General features: G+C 35.3%; 1 protein-coding gene across 1 annotated transcript in view; it reads right to left on the bottom strand.

Moving 5' to 3' along the window:
- Positions 1-12,812, bottom strand: part of MS3_00004254 (uncharacterized protein) — a 70,224-nt gene extending 57,412 nt beyond the window's left edge. The window contains exons 1-8 of the mRNA XM_051212154.1: positions 12,746-12,812; positions 11,581-11,647; positions 11,472-11,541; positions 11,320-11,426; positions 10,536-10,863; positions 6,087-6,278; positions 5,487-5,640; positions 1,610-1,728 (exon numbers count right to left, since the gene is read on the bottom strand). Coding sequence (XP_051073323.1) covers positions 1,610-1,728; positions 5,487-5,640; positions 6,087-6,278; positions 10,536-10,863; positions 11,320-11,426; positions 11,472-11,541; positions 11,581-11,647; positions 12,746-12,788 — 1,080 coding nt within the window. The 5' untranslated portion in view covers positions 12,789-12,812. The remainder of the gene's footprint in view (positions 1-1,609; positions 1,729-5,486; positions 5,641-6,086; positions 6,279-10,535; positions 10,864-11,319; positions 11,427-11,471; positions 11,542-11,580; positions 11,648-12,745) is intronic.
- Positions 12,813-19,173: the final 6,361 nt, after the last annotated feature.

Raw genomic sequence — 19,173 nt, 5'->3', positions numbered from 1 at the left:
AACAATTAAGATTTGTTTTTCAACAGTCAGGTATCGGGGTTTGGTTGAAATAAATGAATAGATAAGTGATTATTCCAGTTTTTCCACTGATTAGGAATCAGAGTTAGATATACCAGCCTGTAATAAACTACTGTGTTGATTGAATTTAATGAAGTAGAGCCTCAAATGATAACTGATTCAACTGGCAAACGACGACAAAGTTATTGTCATAGGTAAATCAGATGCCATGTTCAATTGCCGTCCACGATGGTGTACTAAAAATGGTTCACTAAAAATAGTTCATTGTCTCCAGTCGAGAAGCAGTAATACCATGGAAATTAAACTCTAATTGCTGGCGTCTGCACGTTTTATTTAGACCAACAGTTATATACCTCAAGTTGGTCAGTTCGGATTCACACACTGAATTGTCAATTTTTGTCATAGTCGGAGTCTGAATTCGTAGATTAACCAATATGGGTACACGTTATATAACTACTGCATACAATGAGAATAAACCACAGAAAAAAACCCATACCTAACATCTATCTTTCATTCACTAGCTTAATCAATGGTTAGCAATAGCCAAGCTCACTTCGTATTTTAGCTCGAACAACCTTTTATCTGTAGGCAGCAACGGTCACATATACCAGAAACATGTTACACACCATATAGAGAATGAAGCTTAGAGATTTTTTGTATGATCTTCTGAGAGATAACGCTACTGCTTAAACAGATGAGGTAATGAGTAAATTAAAATCACGTGACATTTTTTTGCCGAAACTGAAATAATCACAAAAAGTAGCCTGTTAATAATACTTTACACCTTTAAAATGAAAAGTATTTTGAGGTTATCACTACAACAAAGTAGTCACATCATTTTTCCATCTAGTAAAATTATATTAACTGCTTGAAGGAAATTGAATGAAAAATGATTGGTGAGGCAGACAATCGGAATTTTTATTCATATGAATGATTTACTAGTAAAAACACTGAGAAGGGAACAATCTAGAATCATATAGCAGGATACTTGTGGTTTATAAATGACCAAAACAAGGAAGGAAGATTATTGCCTTCAACAGACTTCAGAGCCAACAGCCCTTAATAGAATCACAGTAGTCAAAACCATATATCCACTGAATAATGATAAAGTTGAGTATAATGAGGCGTTGAAACAAGTATAGTTCATATACTTCAGTAATTATTTCAGTTCCTCCCTATCATACACATTGAAGTAATAAATGATTGAATGAACAAGTTACTGAAGAAAATTTTCTATTTGAACAGCACTACATAAATCAAAATTCCACAAAATACATCAGCCGCCACCAAAATTTGTTACGTTACCCTAAGAAATCCATCACAATTAAATGTAGAGATTATAGAAACATCGTGTGAAAATGGGATTTTCATATTTTAAAATATCAGTAGTCGATGTTTTCATACAGGTAGACCAACAACAGTTGATCACTTTCACTGGCGTGAGATTTGATCAAATTTTTTGAGAAAACTCGTATGCCTATAAATATACCGTTGGCAAACACAGGTAAACGTTATCATGAATCCATTTCCAATTAAACTGAACAAAAACCACTTAATAAAAAGTCCACTCTCAATAAACAATATACCTCACCTCTTTAGTTTTAATCTGTTGATTACTGAATGATAGATTAGTTATTAATAATTGTTGGGTAAATTCATCAAGTTTACGTTTTTCAGTTAATAAGTCTTGAAAAGGTCGATCTTCGTATGCTTAAGAGAATTCATTGTCAAAGGAAAAAGGTAAGCAAAAAAGAGAAAAACTCGATGAGAAGCAAACAAATTAATCAAATGTACAAATACAAATGAATCGATATTAATTATACTGCAATTAATTATTGCATAACTATTATGATCAAAATAGAATAAACGAATTATGCAAACCAATGACAATAGACAGTTACATTTGTTAAAACTTTTAAATTAATTTTAAAATCGAATACGAATATTTAATAGATAAACTGAAAAAATACGATGTGTATAGTTCAATAGTTACGTTCACTTCAGATAGAATCGACAGAAATCCGTTTCTTAGTTAGGAGAAAAGTGTAACAAGGAGGATTCAAACCAAGAAGCCATAGTGGCCCGACACTTAAGAATGGAAGTGGCATAACATGTATAGAATAAATCTTTCACCACAGTCAACACAAGTAAACTGTCAACATACTTATCCAAATCAAGTGTATTTTACTTCCTCGTTTTTTGGTGCAAAATAAATATTAATACGGAGTAGTTCTAAGGTAAGGAATGACAACTGATATATACAACTAATGAGTAAGAGAATAGTTCCTGAAAAGTTAGTAGCAAGAAAGGCTGTATTTAAGATGAAGTCACCAATAAAAATGATGACATATAGACACTTCTAACGAACAACGGTTGATGTATAAATCCTAGATAAGGATTTTCAGTGGGCTTTCATATAAGGAGCTTAGTAATACTGTGGTGTGCTCTACTTATATACACATAAGTAGTATATAACGACAGGAAGGAATAGAATGTACTTCAGTAGAAGATCGAGAAGGAAAGAACAGGAACGGAAAGCAATTGGTATGAAAATGCAAGTACAATGAAATTTGAGACGATGGACTGATATTTGCAAAAGAAACAGTCAAGTTTGAGAAAATGGATTGATATTTTGCAAAGTATTTACTGTAGGGTTCTCAGATTTTAGTGAGATGTTCTGTAATTGCGGGTTCAAGTACATACGATTGTCCCCACTCCTTTTCTTGTTCACTACAATACGAAACACTTCCTACAGTGGTTTATACTGTCATAAACCGATAGACAGATCCGTCTACATAAAATGTATCACAATGGGGCATCGTGATAAAGTACCAAACACTAAACTATAGTAAGGGAAAATTTAAGTTATAAAGGCCACAATAAAAAAGTCTACGTAGTTTTAACCTGGATGATTAAGGTAAACAATCGGTGATTTCATAAGTCAATGTCTGGTTACCGAAATAAAGTTTCCCAACTTTTGATTGTTCAACATTACAAACTTTGATATGGATCCGAATGACCAAGAAATAAACCAGTCTGCGAGAAATCAGAACTTTGCCGTATGACCTATTGATATTAATTATTATTACTCTACTCCTTAACACAACTTAGCTTAATCTCAAACCAAAGCACAAATGATCAAAGCTCTGATGGTTTTCATGAACCCATAAAGATGTTTTAGCATCTGTTGTAAAGTATACCTGTTGTTTTGTAGGTATTTCAATATTCCATTGATGCTATAAATAGTCAGTTGTATGCCTTTTTAGGTATAAATATATGTGATATAACAGGAGTAACCACCACTATCATAGTTTGACACATATTTTATAGACTATACGCTCGTTTAATGGTGGAAAGTTTTAAGCTACATGTTATAAGTAGTTGAAAATACTAACTATTGAATAATATACTACAATAAATCATTTAAATTGTGAATTTGAAGGACATTTAAGATTTCTACTTGCCATATATGGTGACTTAGCCTTTATTTTCATATTATTTAGGCAAAACATGAAGATGATTTTACCGTTTACAATGGTAGACATTGTGTCCAATAGATTTTAGTTACTGAAAATACGACCAGGTTGTATTTTCTCATTATTGTGGCTATTTGAACGACCCTATTGATCTTCCACGTGTCTATATTAACTGTTGCTGTGGTTGTCAGGATTCCTTCCGATAACGATTGTATATCAGTTTCGTGACTTCCTAAGAATCTCAGATTTTTCTATGAGGCGTCACAACTACTCAATATAAAGATTTTGAACTTTCAGCACACAGTTTAAATGACATCTATGTTTAGTGTTCTTTTAATGAGATTTTCATTTGGTATGGAGTTGCTAATCCTACACCTAACTCTCCTATATCTCGGCTTGGGACCAGCAGTAACTTTAGAAAAGGCTGGTTTCAGACAAAGTCCTTAGTCTTAATACTTCTTTAAATATTTTTTTATTTCCAAGTAGTTTGCTTATTTACATTAGAAATGATGATGATGTGATTAACTGTAATCTCAACATTTAATTTAATCTCAGTAATATGTTATACTTTTTTCACATTATAATCAGTAACCCGTGTAAAGAATAGAAATCTACATGAATTATGTTTACATGCGTGTTTATTGATATTTATATTGATAGAAATAAGAAAGAATATACATTTGAATTTTCATTCACAGTTTCTAGTCTTGTGCAATAAGAAAACATGTTGTTTTAAATGTTGATTCATACAAATATGAATTTTTTAATCACCCATAAAATTCTAACAAGTACTTTGTGCAAGAAGAATAACACTAACTAGCTGGTATTAACGTCAATTTATACATTTATTATCTATTTATTTTAACACATAGATATTGGTACAAGGAGGCACCAAATAGATATGCACCACATAAATCATTCGATGTGTTTGAGGGCTGTGATACTGTCCGGGTGCCCAGACCGAAGCAGGTGGTTTTCTTAGGGGGCCACACCCCGAGCCTTTGACCTAAAGGTCTAACCCACAAGGCAGTGGAGAATCGTGAGGAGATGCAGTCCCATGGTAGCCGGTGACCAACAATTGGTTCATACGCCATTTGTTCCCGCAGGATACTGGAGCCCATGTGCACCATTGTTTTTGGAATCCGGTTAAAGCGCCGGACATTCGCTTTTCGTCCTCTCAATTTCGTAAACAACACCCCCCGCCACGAGAAGGCAGTGAGTAGAACTTCCCTGGCAGAGGCTGTATACGCGTGGCCGTGTGAGAGCATTTCGAGAGGGAGGGAGGGCCCACCCCACTCTCGGTCATACCAGGGCATTTGGGGGCCAATTTATATATGGTACAACTTTGTTCTTATATGATTGATCAGTAAATGCCTTACACTATCTGTTTGATTAACATTATAGGGCTCACTTTACTGGTTGAACTTTGAAATGTTTGTCTTGAAGTTAGTCAGTCGTCAGTCAACAGATATTATTTAATAAGGTTGTCTGAAAAGCCATTAAAAATAAAGAGCCATCAGCCATTTTAACAAAGCTCACTCACAACTTTACATAAGTTTGTACCGATAACGTTCCAACCTTATGTTACATCTGGTCACCACTAATTGATATATCGGAATCGCTTATTACTTATACTTGTAAAACTAGGAACCACTGAAATTCCCACGACGCGAAGTAAGAACATCAAGACTGGTACAAATGCTATATGTCATGCTGAGAATAGTTGAGGTAAATAAATACAAGAATTTAGTATCTTGAACAAACACCACACTCAAATAAATTAGTGTTATACCCAAAAAAATATCAGACAGGGAAACTATACTGAGTAATTATATCACATTGAATTGAAAATGAAAGTATTCTTGACTTAAAATCACAATGAGTAAAAGAATGTAATTTCGCTTTTTAATCCCGTCATATCAATATGAATTTAACATACATCAAAACACAATATCTATGTTAAGAGCAAATAAATACATAGCATAAACTTACCACAATAATCTTCATCTTTTTTAGAATGTGTTGTACTGCGTTGAGTATCATTAATGATTAAATGAAAACACCATTCGAAAAATGCACCTAACGATCTTTTTTGATGTAAACTTAATAAACGTGTTTTAAACACGTCAGAACGACAAACAGGAATCTAATAAAAAAATAAGATGTGATATATCCATATACTCATTAATAATAAAACTGTAAATCAATGACAATAAAATAATTTACTAATGAAGAATTTGAAGATAATTTTTAGAGTAAATATCAAAATTCAAGTAACACTAGAGAGTTAATTCGGTATAAAGGACCAAACAAAAGATTTTCAAGATCTAACAATGACAATGTTACTATGGGGATTATTCAGTCAAAATGAAACAGTTTTCACTCTCTAGTATTTTATATTGTAGTTTTTTGTGAGAAGACCATGTAATTAAAACTGTACAACCTCAACAACTTAAATAAAATGCAAACAGTAGAGATGATAACATGCAAATAAGTCTTTAATAATTTGAATAAATTTTAATCATAAAAATGTTCGAAAACCAGCTACACTATAAACTAACAAAAATAAACAGAAAATTTGTAGTCACTTACTTTGACTACATGACCCGTAAAATTTGTTGAGGAAGATTGATTATCAGCATTGTTTGAGACTGTTCCAGACTGTTGTGTGCACTGATTATTACCAATATAAGCTAACAGGCGTGATACAAAACGAAATTCTAAATATCTTGTTACATCAGCACGTTGAAGTGCAGTTACTACAGGACTGTGCGAATAAATTATCTGAAAACAAAGAGAGTTATCACAATAATGCATAAACTGACAATACAACTAAACAAATTTATGATAATGATAAATAGAAGTGAAAGATCACTTATTGCTTTGTGATATCTATTTTCATGATTGATTGTTTATTTATTATCATACAGTTCTTAACATTTTGAGTGAATATTTGGTGTATACGAAATAGCAGCTTTAATCCCTAATATTTTCATATCATTTTCGAGTTATCACATTGTTTATATTAGGGACTGACATACCCTCAATCTTTGCAGTCAGTCAGCTACATCGTAGGACCAGGCACATATATGCATCGGTCCAAGTTACCATACCTCATTAGTACAACAAAATGAGCACCGAATTTATACTAGTTAATTCAATGGTAGTAATATATAAAAGAAAGATTGTATATAAGGATATGCTACAGGAAGAAAGAATTGCTTCGTAGAAAGAAAAATATGAAGCAATTTTGATCTCACAGTTTAAGGGAAGACAGGGAGTGTATACACCTACGCCATTGTGATCGATTCTGAGCCATGTCACCCACAGTCTCCAACCATTGGTTACAATAGTCACGCGGACCCCAACCAAGTAGTCTGCATCTACCAACATGACTCAGACTAGAAGTTAACGACTTCAAGCACTGATACGTTTTAATTTGGCCGACCCTAACTTTCTTCCAAATATCCCTTACACTAGTCAGCATTGCGCATCGTGGTAATTGGTGTTCAGGCGTACGTAACACGTGGCCCAACCATCTCAGTCAATGAAGATTCACAACCTCATCAACTGCTTTACCTGCGTCTAACTTCACTATTATTTACCCGGCGACCCCAGCAGGTGCGAGCAATATTCCTAAGGCATCTGAGATCAAATACTGGTACCTTACGAGTATCTTCTACTCTTAATGTCCACATTTCGCAGCCGCAAAGTAGAATCAAACGAACAACAGCACAGCACACTCGTCCCTTAATTGAGAAGAGGATACCTCGCCTTCACCACACGTGACGTAAGTTGGCAAAAGCCAAACGAGCTTTCTGAATCCGTGTAGAGATTTCGTTAGACACCAACTCATTAGGGCTGAGCAAATTTCTAAGATAAGTGAAGTTGTCGACGCGTTAGACTACTTAGTTCAGGTATGGAAGCAGGTCAGTCCTAAACAACAATTTGTATTTATAGGGGGAGAAACACATCCTAAACATCCTGGCACTGTTGCCAAATGCTACAAAAAGACTGCATTTTATCAGCGTCTTCACCAAACACGACTATGTCATCTGTGTATTCCAAGTCAACAAGTGGACTTTCTGGCAGGATACCAATTCCCAAAAACTCAGTAAGCGAAAACATTGTTTCCAGCATTAGGTCTTTGATGAAATTTTAAAAAACTGGAGATAAAGTACAGTCTTGTAGGACACCACTTGTGGTTGTAAAATCAGATAGTTCGCCATACACTGACTCGACTGGTAGTATTCAATCTTTGCTGGTATATTTGTATCCTATGAGGATGGCCTTGGTACGGTCACTATGATGGTTATGTGCCAAGAAAGACTGATGAAACTGCAGTTCCCAACATCAACAATGGAATAACTCATATTCCTAATAATCCTCGTTAAATAAGTTAGCGAATATCAGAACTCACAAGCTCAGTGGATAGTGGATTGGGCGTTTAAAGAGAAAGGTACTGGGTTAAAGCCCCGCTATAAACATCAACATTGGGAGACAGGTACATCCACCTGACAAGCCCCATATGTGGTGAAACGCGCATCCCGGATTTTCATGTTAGACACGGCAGCTTTGAATGCTGATATTTCTTCAGTCAGAGATAAGTTTTCTAAGTAATTAGTTTAAGTAATTTCAGTAGTTTTGTTATATATTGCCCAGATATGAAAAGTCAAATTACCAATAATCCGACACCTTAATGGATATAGTATAATACAGTTGCAAACTATGGTCAATTTGAAACACCTTATCGAATATAATTATTTTAATAATGAAAAATGAAATCTTGATCAATAAATTAAAACATTCTTTTTTTCTTAGAAGGAATTCGTCAAAAATACTTACACCATTATATCAGCCGAATCCATAAGATACATAATCCTGTAAGTGGTCTTCACAACTAACTTTTAAATGCTTTCACTTAACTGAGACAAATCATTGTATGCATTCTGACAAGACTTTAGCAGGAAGAATATAATATTAAAATATCTAGAAAGCTAACCTATGGGACTGTAATCACCATTACGTTACATAGAAGTTGAGTTGAAATTTCACGTTAATTAGACCCTAAATAGATATCGACTATATAAATATTCGAATGATTGCTTTTAGACAATTTATAATTAATGAAATTCTTCAAAATTTAATAAACAGTAGAACTGGTTAAATTCCAACTGTACTGTTGTAGTTAACTCACACACCTATTAATTATAATTTAATTTCTACCAAGTAATTTTTCTTTTGATAGAAGACAGTGGTACTTTCACAGGTGTAATCTATGATACAATTGAATGGCTAGGAATAAATTTGTTAGAAAAGCAAACTATGATAAGACCATAATATTGCTGAGGTTCAATAATGGGACAATAGTAGTGTAGTGAATGAAGAATTGGTTAAACCGATTCACTGTTTTGTACACAATCACACTACCTCTGTAAAATAAGAAAATCATACATTAAATACATAATTTGCACGTCTTTCTTGAGTCGTCTTTTATACACTCGATTCTGTTGCTGTTGTTCTGTTTTCCTTCCTGTTCTCTTCATTTCAATTTTCTGCCAGTACGCATTTCACTCCCAATTACCACCACATACTACTTATGTCTGTCCGCATAAGTAGTGCACATAATAGTAGTGAGCGCAGAAGTGGAATTTCGATAGATTATGGTTTGCGAACTAGACTGATGACAAGACACAGGTTTAGGCTGTTATCTGATTTAGTAAGAAACACTTTTTTCACTGCAACTGCACAGCTTTAACTGGTTTAGATTTATATTTCAACTACGGAATCATTCTAATAGTTGAGCCAATTAGTTTGGACCAATTATTTATATTTCATGTACTCAGTTTTGAGCCAAACACTTTTCCCCTAATAGCTAGTGATAGTACTAGTCAGTACAAACAAAAGTTGTTGTGACGGTATTCGAACACGCAACACGATTGTTGAAAGATGAGTGTCATCACTCATATTTAGAGACACACAAATAAGTTTTATCTGATTATTATGTTTCAAATACATCACATTAAAGGAAACCATGCCTTTCTGTGAGGTAAATAAATGGTCACCTGTTGGGCGTTAACCAAGTGTTTTTTAGTAAAGACATAGAATCGATTGAAAAAGTGTACATCGATCTTATATGCACTCGTGAATTTAGCTGAACGTTAAGAATAAATCAGATAGCATAGTGATTGGACAGTAAGATTTATCTGAGTTCATTCACATTGTACGTATGTATAGGATTTGAACCGGTGATCTGGAAGTTGAAAGTCGAGTTCCTACACCAATAATCTAAGTCTAATTTATACTTAGGGATTTAATTACAACGACAATAACTGCTACCCTGACGTAGTGGTCGTGCTTGACAATTGTGATGACTTGATCGCACTATATTGGATGAAACACTTGTTCTTTTAGGTTTTATCATGACAGGGAGGTCAGTTGAAGAGAAGTAAGGGTAAAAGCAGTAAAATCGAGGTTTGAGAGTGAAGTCATACTGTTGACTGTCATGAAGTGTGGTGGCAGCAGGGTGTTCCCCTTAAGCAACTAACGTCTGCAGGGATGCTGACTTCTTACAGGTTAGAAAATGTTGGGCCTAAGAATAACATATTACATTGACCCAAGGTATGGAGCTAGCATATCTGAGACCACTGAAAAGAACCTGAGTAACGAGACTCAAGCCATACCACAGGTTCAAACTCCACTCAAATTACCTTACTTTCACGCCTAGGTGAGTACTACTGGTCCTCATATGGTGTGACTTAGTGCTTGGTACATAAACTTATATTTAGAAAATGAGTATTAACATTTTCCTCACATTACAGTAGTTGCTCAAAAGTTCGAGATACTATTTGGTTGCCAAATACAAAGTAGGGAAAGTAACCCCCATTCGAGTGCTTAAAGTACTGAGTCGGCTTTACGCATGCTTTAAATGAACGATTCCCTTAGCCATGGTAAACAAAAGTGATACTGAAATTGATGAAAATAATAGGCTTAATAATTAATAGTTAATACACGTGTACTTAACAATAACATTAACATTACCTTTGGTACTATGTCTATATCATGCAGGCGCACAGCGTTCCGTAGTTTAGACCGAGACCATAATTTTTGGCTCTGAACAATCTTATCAGCGTCATCAGATTTTTGCTCGGTTACTGTAACATTTTCATGTCCATCCCCATTGGATTTCTCTTGTTCTTCTCCAAGCTCGCGAACCACACTAGAAATCTCAGTGCTAATATGATCGTGTTGAACAGTGATATCACTAGGCAATGCCATTGTGTTTGGTGAATCATTAATAACTTTGCTGCTCACATTACTGTAATTTTCAGCATCATTATCATCATAGGAATCCAAACTGTCGTCACAGCTATCACCAATAGTAGTAATAAAAAAACAGATAACAGTACCGAATCTTCGTATCACTACAAAATGTGTTAATATTGGCATTAAACAATTAATTTACAACTTATGAGAAATCAACACGAGTTATCTCAGTGACGATGACTTTTTACATGACTACATCTTGGTTCTTATGAACTCAAAAAATTATCTCCAGTTAGTTACCATCCGCTAATACCGTTTTAGATCCTATTTTAATCTATTTTCAGTAGGTATATCAGAATTTACTGATATCTCGACAAAAGTAGGTATACGAAAACTGTATTTTATTAGACAAAAAATATTTCAACAGTAGAAAGCCGATGTTATGTAATGGAAAAAAGTTTTCACACCTCCTAATTCAAGGGTTTTGCGTTGGACTATCTGAAATGATATTGAACCAAATAATAGATTTAAAATTTAAAAAACACCAAATAGCACTCACCCTAGAAACCATTCTGATGACCTGTGAGTGACCAAAGGAGACTCAATCTCACTGAGATCTAAACAATTATCTTTAATGATTGGAAGACTTTTGGGGCAGTCAGGTTCCTAACAAATCATAATAGAGATATTTAAAGTAAGAAATGAACTTACAATTTGACTGAGAAGTTTTTCGAATTCAGGGAATCGTAAAGATGCAAGGACTCCACCATAATAAACATTTCTATGATATGTTAACATACAAATCATGAGTCCAAATTACCTATCGATATGAAGAATTTGTTTCCCCAATATTGATAAACTTGCAGAAATCAGAGATTCACTTAAGCCTGGAATACGAAGAAAATGAGCTCCGTGAATCAGTACAAATTTTCAGTGAAGTCTTAGGTAAATCACTGAGCTATAATCTGTGGAAGAATTATCCAGATTTAGGATAACAGGTATTTGATTTTGGCGAGGAGTTCGTTAAAGAGCATTGGTTAAAGAGCATTTCAGCGTTTTAGCTGATATCAGCTAATAATGAAAACCCTAAAACAAATTCCTAAACCCAACAGTCAACTGTAAATCACAATCTTTATTCTTTATACAGGTTGATAACTCATTTAGCTTTGCTAAGTAGGTGGACATTAGCATCACTCAAAGGTCGTCCGAAAATTATAGACTCACCACTCAAAGACTACGCGGGACTGAGTCTGATATGCGTTGTGATTTACATCATCTGTTAAAAATCCACTTTTCATAATAAGAGCCGAAAAGAACCTCAGTGAATCTAGTCGGACCCATGAGCAGACTTTAAAACTTGTATTCGTTTTTCCTCAACAAGCCATGAACTCAACAGTAACTAAAGTAACTAGACTGATATAACAGGCTAGTCTTTGACAGTAAAGACTATTGTTCATACTTTGCAAACATACATATCTGTTTTTAAAAAAGGTATTATCGTGCTGGTTTTTGGAAATAAAACATGATGACCAAGTTGTAGGCAAAAGAGATTCCATAAGTTAGACATCCCACCCGAATCTTTTTGCTCACCGACTGCATCGCAACTTTTTCACACGACAAATAGGCACTATAAAGAACCTTTTACTTCTACTTCACAGTGTAACTAATCGTGTGATGATCTACAAATCGTTTTGGATGCAAGTAGAAGTCGGGAACAGGAAACCTTACATATACAAATGGAGTAGAATGCTTGAAAATAAGTATGAGGAGCAAACAAAATGGTGATATAACGCTGAAATAATAAACAAAGGTGTTAAATCTCTATACACTAAACATGATAATAGCCACATGAAGGAGAAAGCTCAGTTAGCTAAATACTAAACTAGTTTGGCAGAATACAGGAAATATGTGCAAATACCATTTAAAATTTAGACTATTTTCAATATTAATAGTCAATGGTGTAACGTCAGCACTTCCCAGCATACCTGTACCGTCAATGACACAATCAACCCGCTCCGGGAAATCCATTCGAAAACGTTAACACCAATAACCCTGACAAAGGACACGTTAAAGTTGAATGATTCAAAGTCCAGTTTGACATTTATTTGGTAGTAACCTAAGTAGCCATTTTCGTTTAACCCCCGCTATAATTTCAGGGAACGCCCATCGCTTAAACACTAAGTTAGTAACAAATAATGACTTCGATAAGGTCTCTCACTCTGGTCTTTAATTCAAACTGGAACGTTTTGGAATCCATGATACAGTAGAAGATTGGATAGGTAACTTTCTCCGTGACAGGAGACAAAGGGTAAGGGTAAACGGGGCTCTCTCCTCGTGAGTACCTGTAAAAAGATGTATTGATATAAATGAGTGCAGAAAAAATAGCGAGACCACCACCGCATGATTTATTCGAGCAATAATTTCTTGGTACATATGTAAGGTTATAGAATGACAGGAGAAATTACACCATAAAGTGATTAGAGATTTCAAATGTCAAAAGAGGTTGCGTAGTAATCGGGAACTTAGATAAACGGAAAACGTAAATAACGATTGAACCATAATCATGAAAAATTAGTAAAGGATAATAACAGGCAATTACGGTTTAAAATTTCAAAACAGTAATCACAACAAGAAAAGACCAAGAAATATTGCTGAAGGGAGTTAGTAAAACGAAAGGATGAGAGGTTCGGCTCATCAATTTTGCACGCAGAGTTCGGGCCCGAATTAATGGGCCCCTAAACCCTCAGCGCATAAAATTTACAATTCCGTCTCTGGAGATAGACCTGACAAGCTTATTTTGTTAAATAGTTTTTAATATCATTTGTATTTATTTTTTCAATCTTTCACTGTATGTATATTTATCATTAAATGACTGTACCTGTCGTTTTAGTGAACGACTTTGAGCACACTTTCCGTTGTGTAACTATATAGCGTGACATACTGTTGCTTGGTAACAAATACATTGCTACACACATATCCCTCGTTCTATTTTCGCTTGTGATTGAGTTGACTGAAATCTAAATCAAATATTACCTACATTTATAGACTGTGAGTGGGAATATACCATACCATACTAGAGAGTTCGTCAACCTGATTTTAATTACCAAGCATTTATAATTGTGTATTTTCAGTACCAGACTAAAGCTGAAAACGCATCGATTTGGTGAACTTAAGTAAAGTCTCAGTCTTTATTGTATTTGTAACAATTAACTGGTATATATATATATATTACTATTGATCTTTAATAACTTTGTTGATACTTTTCATGTTTATACATCGTCTGGTTCACCACACGTTTCTCTTCATTCCAGTACTTTCGAATTCGTAGTTTATTTTGAAGGTAGTCTTCTATAGACCGATGTGTTCAAAATTGATTTGGCGTTTCTACATAGAACTGGTAATGGTTTTGCATTCTCCGTTCAAAAGATGCACAAGATGATGTCCCGGGAAGTGTTTAGAAAGTGGTTGCTTTGTGGGATTGATGTAATCTGCCCAGCGGAAGAAAATAAATTTAAATATCCACATCAATGTGTTCCGAAGCAGAATTGTATCTTTAACAGATCCTTAAATGGTATGCCGGCTTGAGAAGACAATACGAATCCTAACTGAGTATAATGTTCTATTCAGGGGACTCGATGTTCTTAAAAACACTTTTCTTTTAAACTGTTGGTCCTTATTTATGTTGTTATCTTGGTGTTCCGTTTATATCATACAGTCCAGATGAATAGCCAATTTTGACTAGTATCCGTCGGATCTGAGGTTATTCGTCATCTATTCTGTCATTATAACATATTCGCCTAGTCGTTGGGGATAAAGTGTGAATTAGCATATTTTTCTACTCAATGGGTCCCAGCTATGGAAATTCGTATACTGACCAGAAGTGTTCAGTGTAAATGTAGATGTAGATTTTTCTAGGGAACCGCCTGACATTCTTTTCAAGGAAACGAGACTCGTCGCACGCATTTACTGCTAATGTGAATCGAATTCAGTAATGATAATTACTGAATCTACTCAAAATTTCATACAGGTTCATATCTTTCACAAATACTGAAACCATCATCCTTATATCTCCGATCTAAATAAAACTTCGAAATTACTGGTTGAAGTGCCTTATTTTCTTGATTAGCCAAAAAAGATGAGCCAAGCGGGGTCTCAGTGGTGAATCCGCAGATTTATGATCTGATTCAGTACTAGCATTTTTATCTTTGCTGCAGTAATAATGGAACTAATCACAAAATCGTAGATTTGTTATAAAGTGAACTCCAAATCTATAAGGTCCTGCAGAATTATGGTCTACTATGATATTAGCACCGCGCTAATAATAGACCTAATTCTAAGATTGTAGACTTGTCATGATACAACTGCCTAATCTATAAGATCTTACGCAGAAGTCATACCATCATCTATACCAACTCATCGTATCTTAACAATCACCAATACATGATGTGGAACAAGCTTAGGCTAGAGATAGAACAATATATTGAATATGAATAAAAGACAAAATAAAATTCATCAGGGACCACGCCTGCATGGCCGAGCCATGCCATTCGATCAACTTCAATTAATCCAATTCATTGTTCCCGCCCTATAGGTATTTCTCCGCGTTAAATATTTAATATCTATTTTCCGAGTAGTCTCATGATCAGTTTTGAGGACTGTGTGGTTGTGATCCAATGCCACTACACTCTCACGTTGAAGTCACAACATAGTCCACATCGATTCGTCTTATTGTGACGTCTGGCATTTCTGAGAAATATATTTGAGTTGGGTAGAAAGAAATACATTTACGTATAGTGACCACTCCTGAACGCCGAGCCATGCCATCTCGATTATTGTTCTCGCGTTCATCGTTTTTAACCATCTTCAAGTGTTACTTGTCGAATGTATATCTCATTAATTATGTTTATCTTCAAAGATCGTGTTTTTATGAACCAATACCACCACAAACCTACTGCAACTTCATTTTGTCCGTAGAAATCATTATTAAATCCGAATCGCACATTGAGAGTATTTCGTAGATGTGGCCCATTTAGATAATGTTTTGGGGTGAGAATATTAAAGTTGTCATTTTCAACATGGTCACACCAAAACATAAAGTTTCTGTTGGTGGAATAATTGTAAGAAGTTTAATCCAGTGAGATCATATTTTTGTTATTGTAGCGGTAAATAAACCCCCAAAATAACTAGCTCTGTAAGTATTCGACATTGGATGCTGACCATATGTTTTAATGGACTCACCTAGCTGAAGGCGCTCGGTCATGCATCCGCACCAGATCACGAGTGGGAACGCCGTGCTCAACATCTACTGCAATCGCTAGCCAGATTAGATCAGACGATTCTCGATATAATGATAGCATATCAAATATATCTCCGAACCTCCTCGCTTCTGCCTTTTGATTTCACTTGGTAGGTACGCTTCATATAGAAGGTGTTACTGGTCAAAGAGTTGTCAAACTCTGAATACCTGTGGCATTTTCACCATTTACGTCAACATTTCTTATTGAATAGACAAAATCAAGTGAATCAAGAGGGTTGTATCTGTTGGTATGATTTCTAATGGGTTTTAAAATTCCAGATAACCATTTAGCAACCAAATGATACAGAGAGTTATCTATATTAGGTATATGAAGTAAGGGGATATCCTTCTTATGGACTTTTGGTACCCTGTATAGTCTCAATGTAACGGAACACGATAATGTAAAATGTTCTAAGAAGCTACGAATAATAATATACCCATCTATCTTCCTTAAGATTTTGGCTGATATCTATTAACATCTGGCCCCCACTAGTTAGAGAATACTAGGATGTACAAAAGATGAAATTAGCATGATTAGTTTTACCCATACATATATTAAACGTTTTTCTTTCCACTTCTGGATTATGCGACGACTGCCTGTTCCTAGAATTCTACCATCTTGTGAAAAGCGATTAAAAAGATTAAACTTCTAATTACCTGTGGACATGTCTGCTGCAGCCAAGTGAATAAAAATTTCGTGTTGAACTTAAGTACTCGAGACCGCTCATTTGATTTATGCTAACCCGCCGCGGATACTTCAAATTCGATAATGAAAATGAATAGAGTAGTGATTTTTGGCGCACTCATTTGCTATCGAACAGATTAGACGGTTAGTTCATTTACCATGATAATCACGAAAGATTTAACATTGTGTTCCTAGATGTTACTGTTAAATTTTGGAGGGAAAAAAGAAATTTTACTTAGGTTGTAGTGCTAAATGCACACCTAAAATGTACTTTATGGGTCTTCGCGCACCCACAATTCAAGTATGTCATCCAAATCATCCTTGAATTCTAAATTGACTAAATGTGTGAGTCCTGTTTACGAAGACGTTTCGAAAGTAAAAAGGTTAATAGCTGTTTGTGGATGATTTTTTCCATGGTTCTTGAGAGCACGGATGTTAAATTAATTGGCCTATGGTTAAAAATATCACTACGTGATCCTGTTTGAATCTAGGGATGATAAGAGATGTTTTCCATACAGATGGATGGGTCCCATATTCCACAGATAGACTGAAAAGTTCCAAACAAAGTAGTGGACATTCTCTACTACCATATTTCACAAATGATGAAGGGATCTCGTCAGGTCCAACGTCATAAGACGTTTTCAAAGCAGCTATGACCTGCTTGATGTTGGAGGGTATAAAATCAATTTTTGATAGGTGTCTAGATGTCAGCAATGGAAATGTATTGGTAGGGTTTTCAGTTCCACTTTTGTAGCATTGCGAGAAATGCTGGCTGCATTGTTTGCAAATAATATCAGAGTCGTCAAGAGAATTCGACTTCACACGGGATTTTAAAAGCCGAAGTATTGGTAATTCTGGGCTTGTACCATAGGAATATATGTAGTGACAGTTCATAAATAATTCTTAGCAGTTACCACTCACTCATTCTTCGTTGGGAGATAACAACATCTTTATAATCAAATTATGCCGACCCAGTTAAATCAGAAGTCAAAAATGAAGAGGTTCGAAGATACATTTGAAGGGCTATCGACGTATCAGAAATGCCTCAATATTACTCATAGATTGTTGCTAAATAGGACCAAGGACACCAGTGCTCCCACGGTCCAATGGACGTGTGCTTTTGTGCCAACAATGTGCACGTAGATATACTTTGTAGAGTCAACATGCATTATACGAGTTTTAGAAGAACTAACCAAGACTTATAAATTGGTCTGAAGTGTATATGGATCTGCACCGCCCGTTTTTTATCTCTGGATTTCGACATTATCGGAGTAAAGTAACACCGTTTTGTAGTTCGTTGCAGTTTTTTGATCCTGTCTTGTGAAATGGATCGACAGATGCAGCCCTCCAGTTCGTAGGTAAAACACTGGCTGGATAACAACATGCTCCCATAATTAAACTGGGAACCCATGGTTCGGTTCTTGTTCTGTTGTTGATGTGTGAGGACAGTCTCTTCGGTTGCTAAACTACAGATTGTGTTAACTGGTTGGGAAATGCGTTGCCGTTAGCATAAAGGGACACAAATCTAAATGGAGCTTAAAGGCAGGAATTGACTAAACATTTCCCGAACTACGTTTCTGCTAACTTCACACACCTGGCCAACAGTAGATAAAACTTGAAATATTCCTGGGGACTAAGGAGAGTTTCTCGCTCTAATTTACAAGTGTTTTCTCTTCTATCGTTAAATATAATAAAGTTCTTGCCTGGAGACATCAGTGATCCATTGCTACCTGGTACGAAAGCCTGTTAAGCGAAAGCTTCTTCTATTCCGTCGAGAAAAATTTGAAACTCCGTTAATATTGGCAAAAGATTATGCCGGAATAGCTGGAGCTTTATCGGAATATTTCAGCAGTGTTTTCTATGAGAAATGAGGAACGACCAACGATTAATTGTGATTGTGGTGACATGTTGATGGATCCTGCAGCTATTGAGAAAGGTACTGTCTTAAGACTAATTCAGCATCTCAAACCTGATAGATCCAGTTGTCGTGACGATATTCACCCTAGGATTATGAAACTTCTATCGGATGTAATTGCTGAACCTATGGTCATACGGTTTGATATTTTTTGGGGCCATTTCATTCGCCGTCATTCAGATCGGAAGATGTTCGTTGAAGAGCTCACTATTTTTGAGACCCGATGATCTGACTCCAAGATCGTACGAATGATTGTTATCACCTTTTCTCGTATATCATCGTCGACTTAAATCACGTTAGTCAATAACGGAATTTAGATAAGTCAATTCACGAGAATGGCCTTTGAATACATATATTTTGTATGTAAGGTGAATGTAATAGAACAGAGCAAAATGACGCGCAGGGAGGATGGCTGGGAAGCCAACTCCATTTTAGTCAAGCGTTACTCAATATTTATGGTCAGACAAAATAAAGATACAGACATGTGATTAATGGAATAAGAAGGGCACACACATAT

This window comes from Schistosoma haematobium, chromosome 1 (genome assembly GCF_000699445.3).
Source record: "Schistosoma haematobium chromosome 1, whole genome shotgun sequence".
Lineage (NCBI taxonomy): Eukaryota > Metazoa > Platyhelminthes > Trematoda > Strigeidida > Schistosomatidae > Schistosoma > Schistosoma haematobium.
This window is presented reverse-complemented; position numbering and strand designations above follow the sequence as displayed.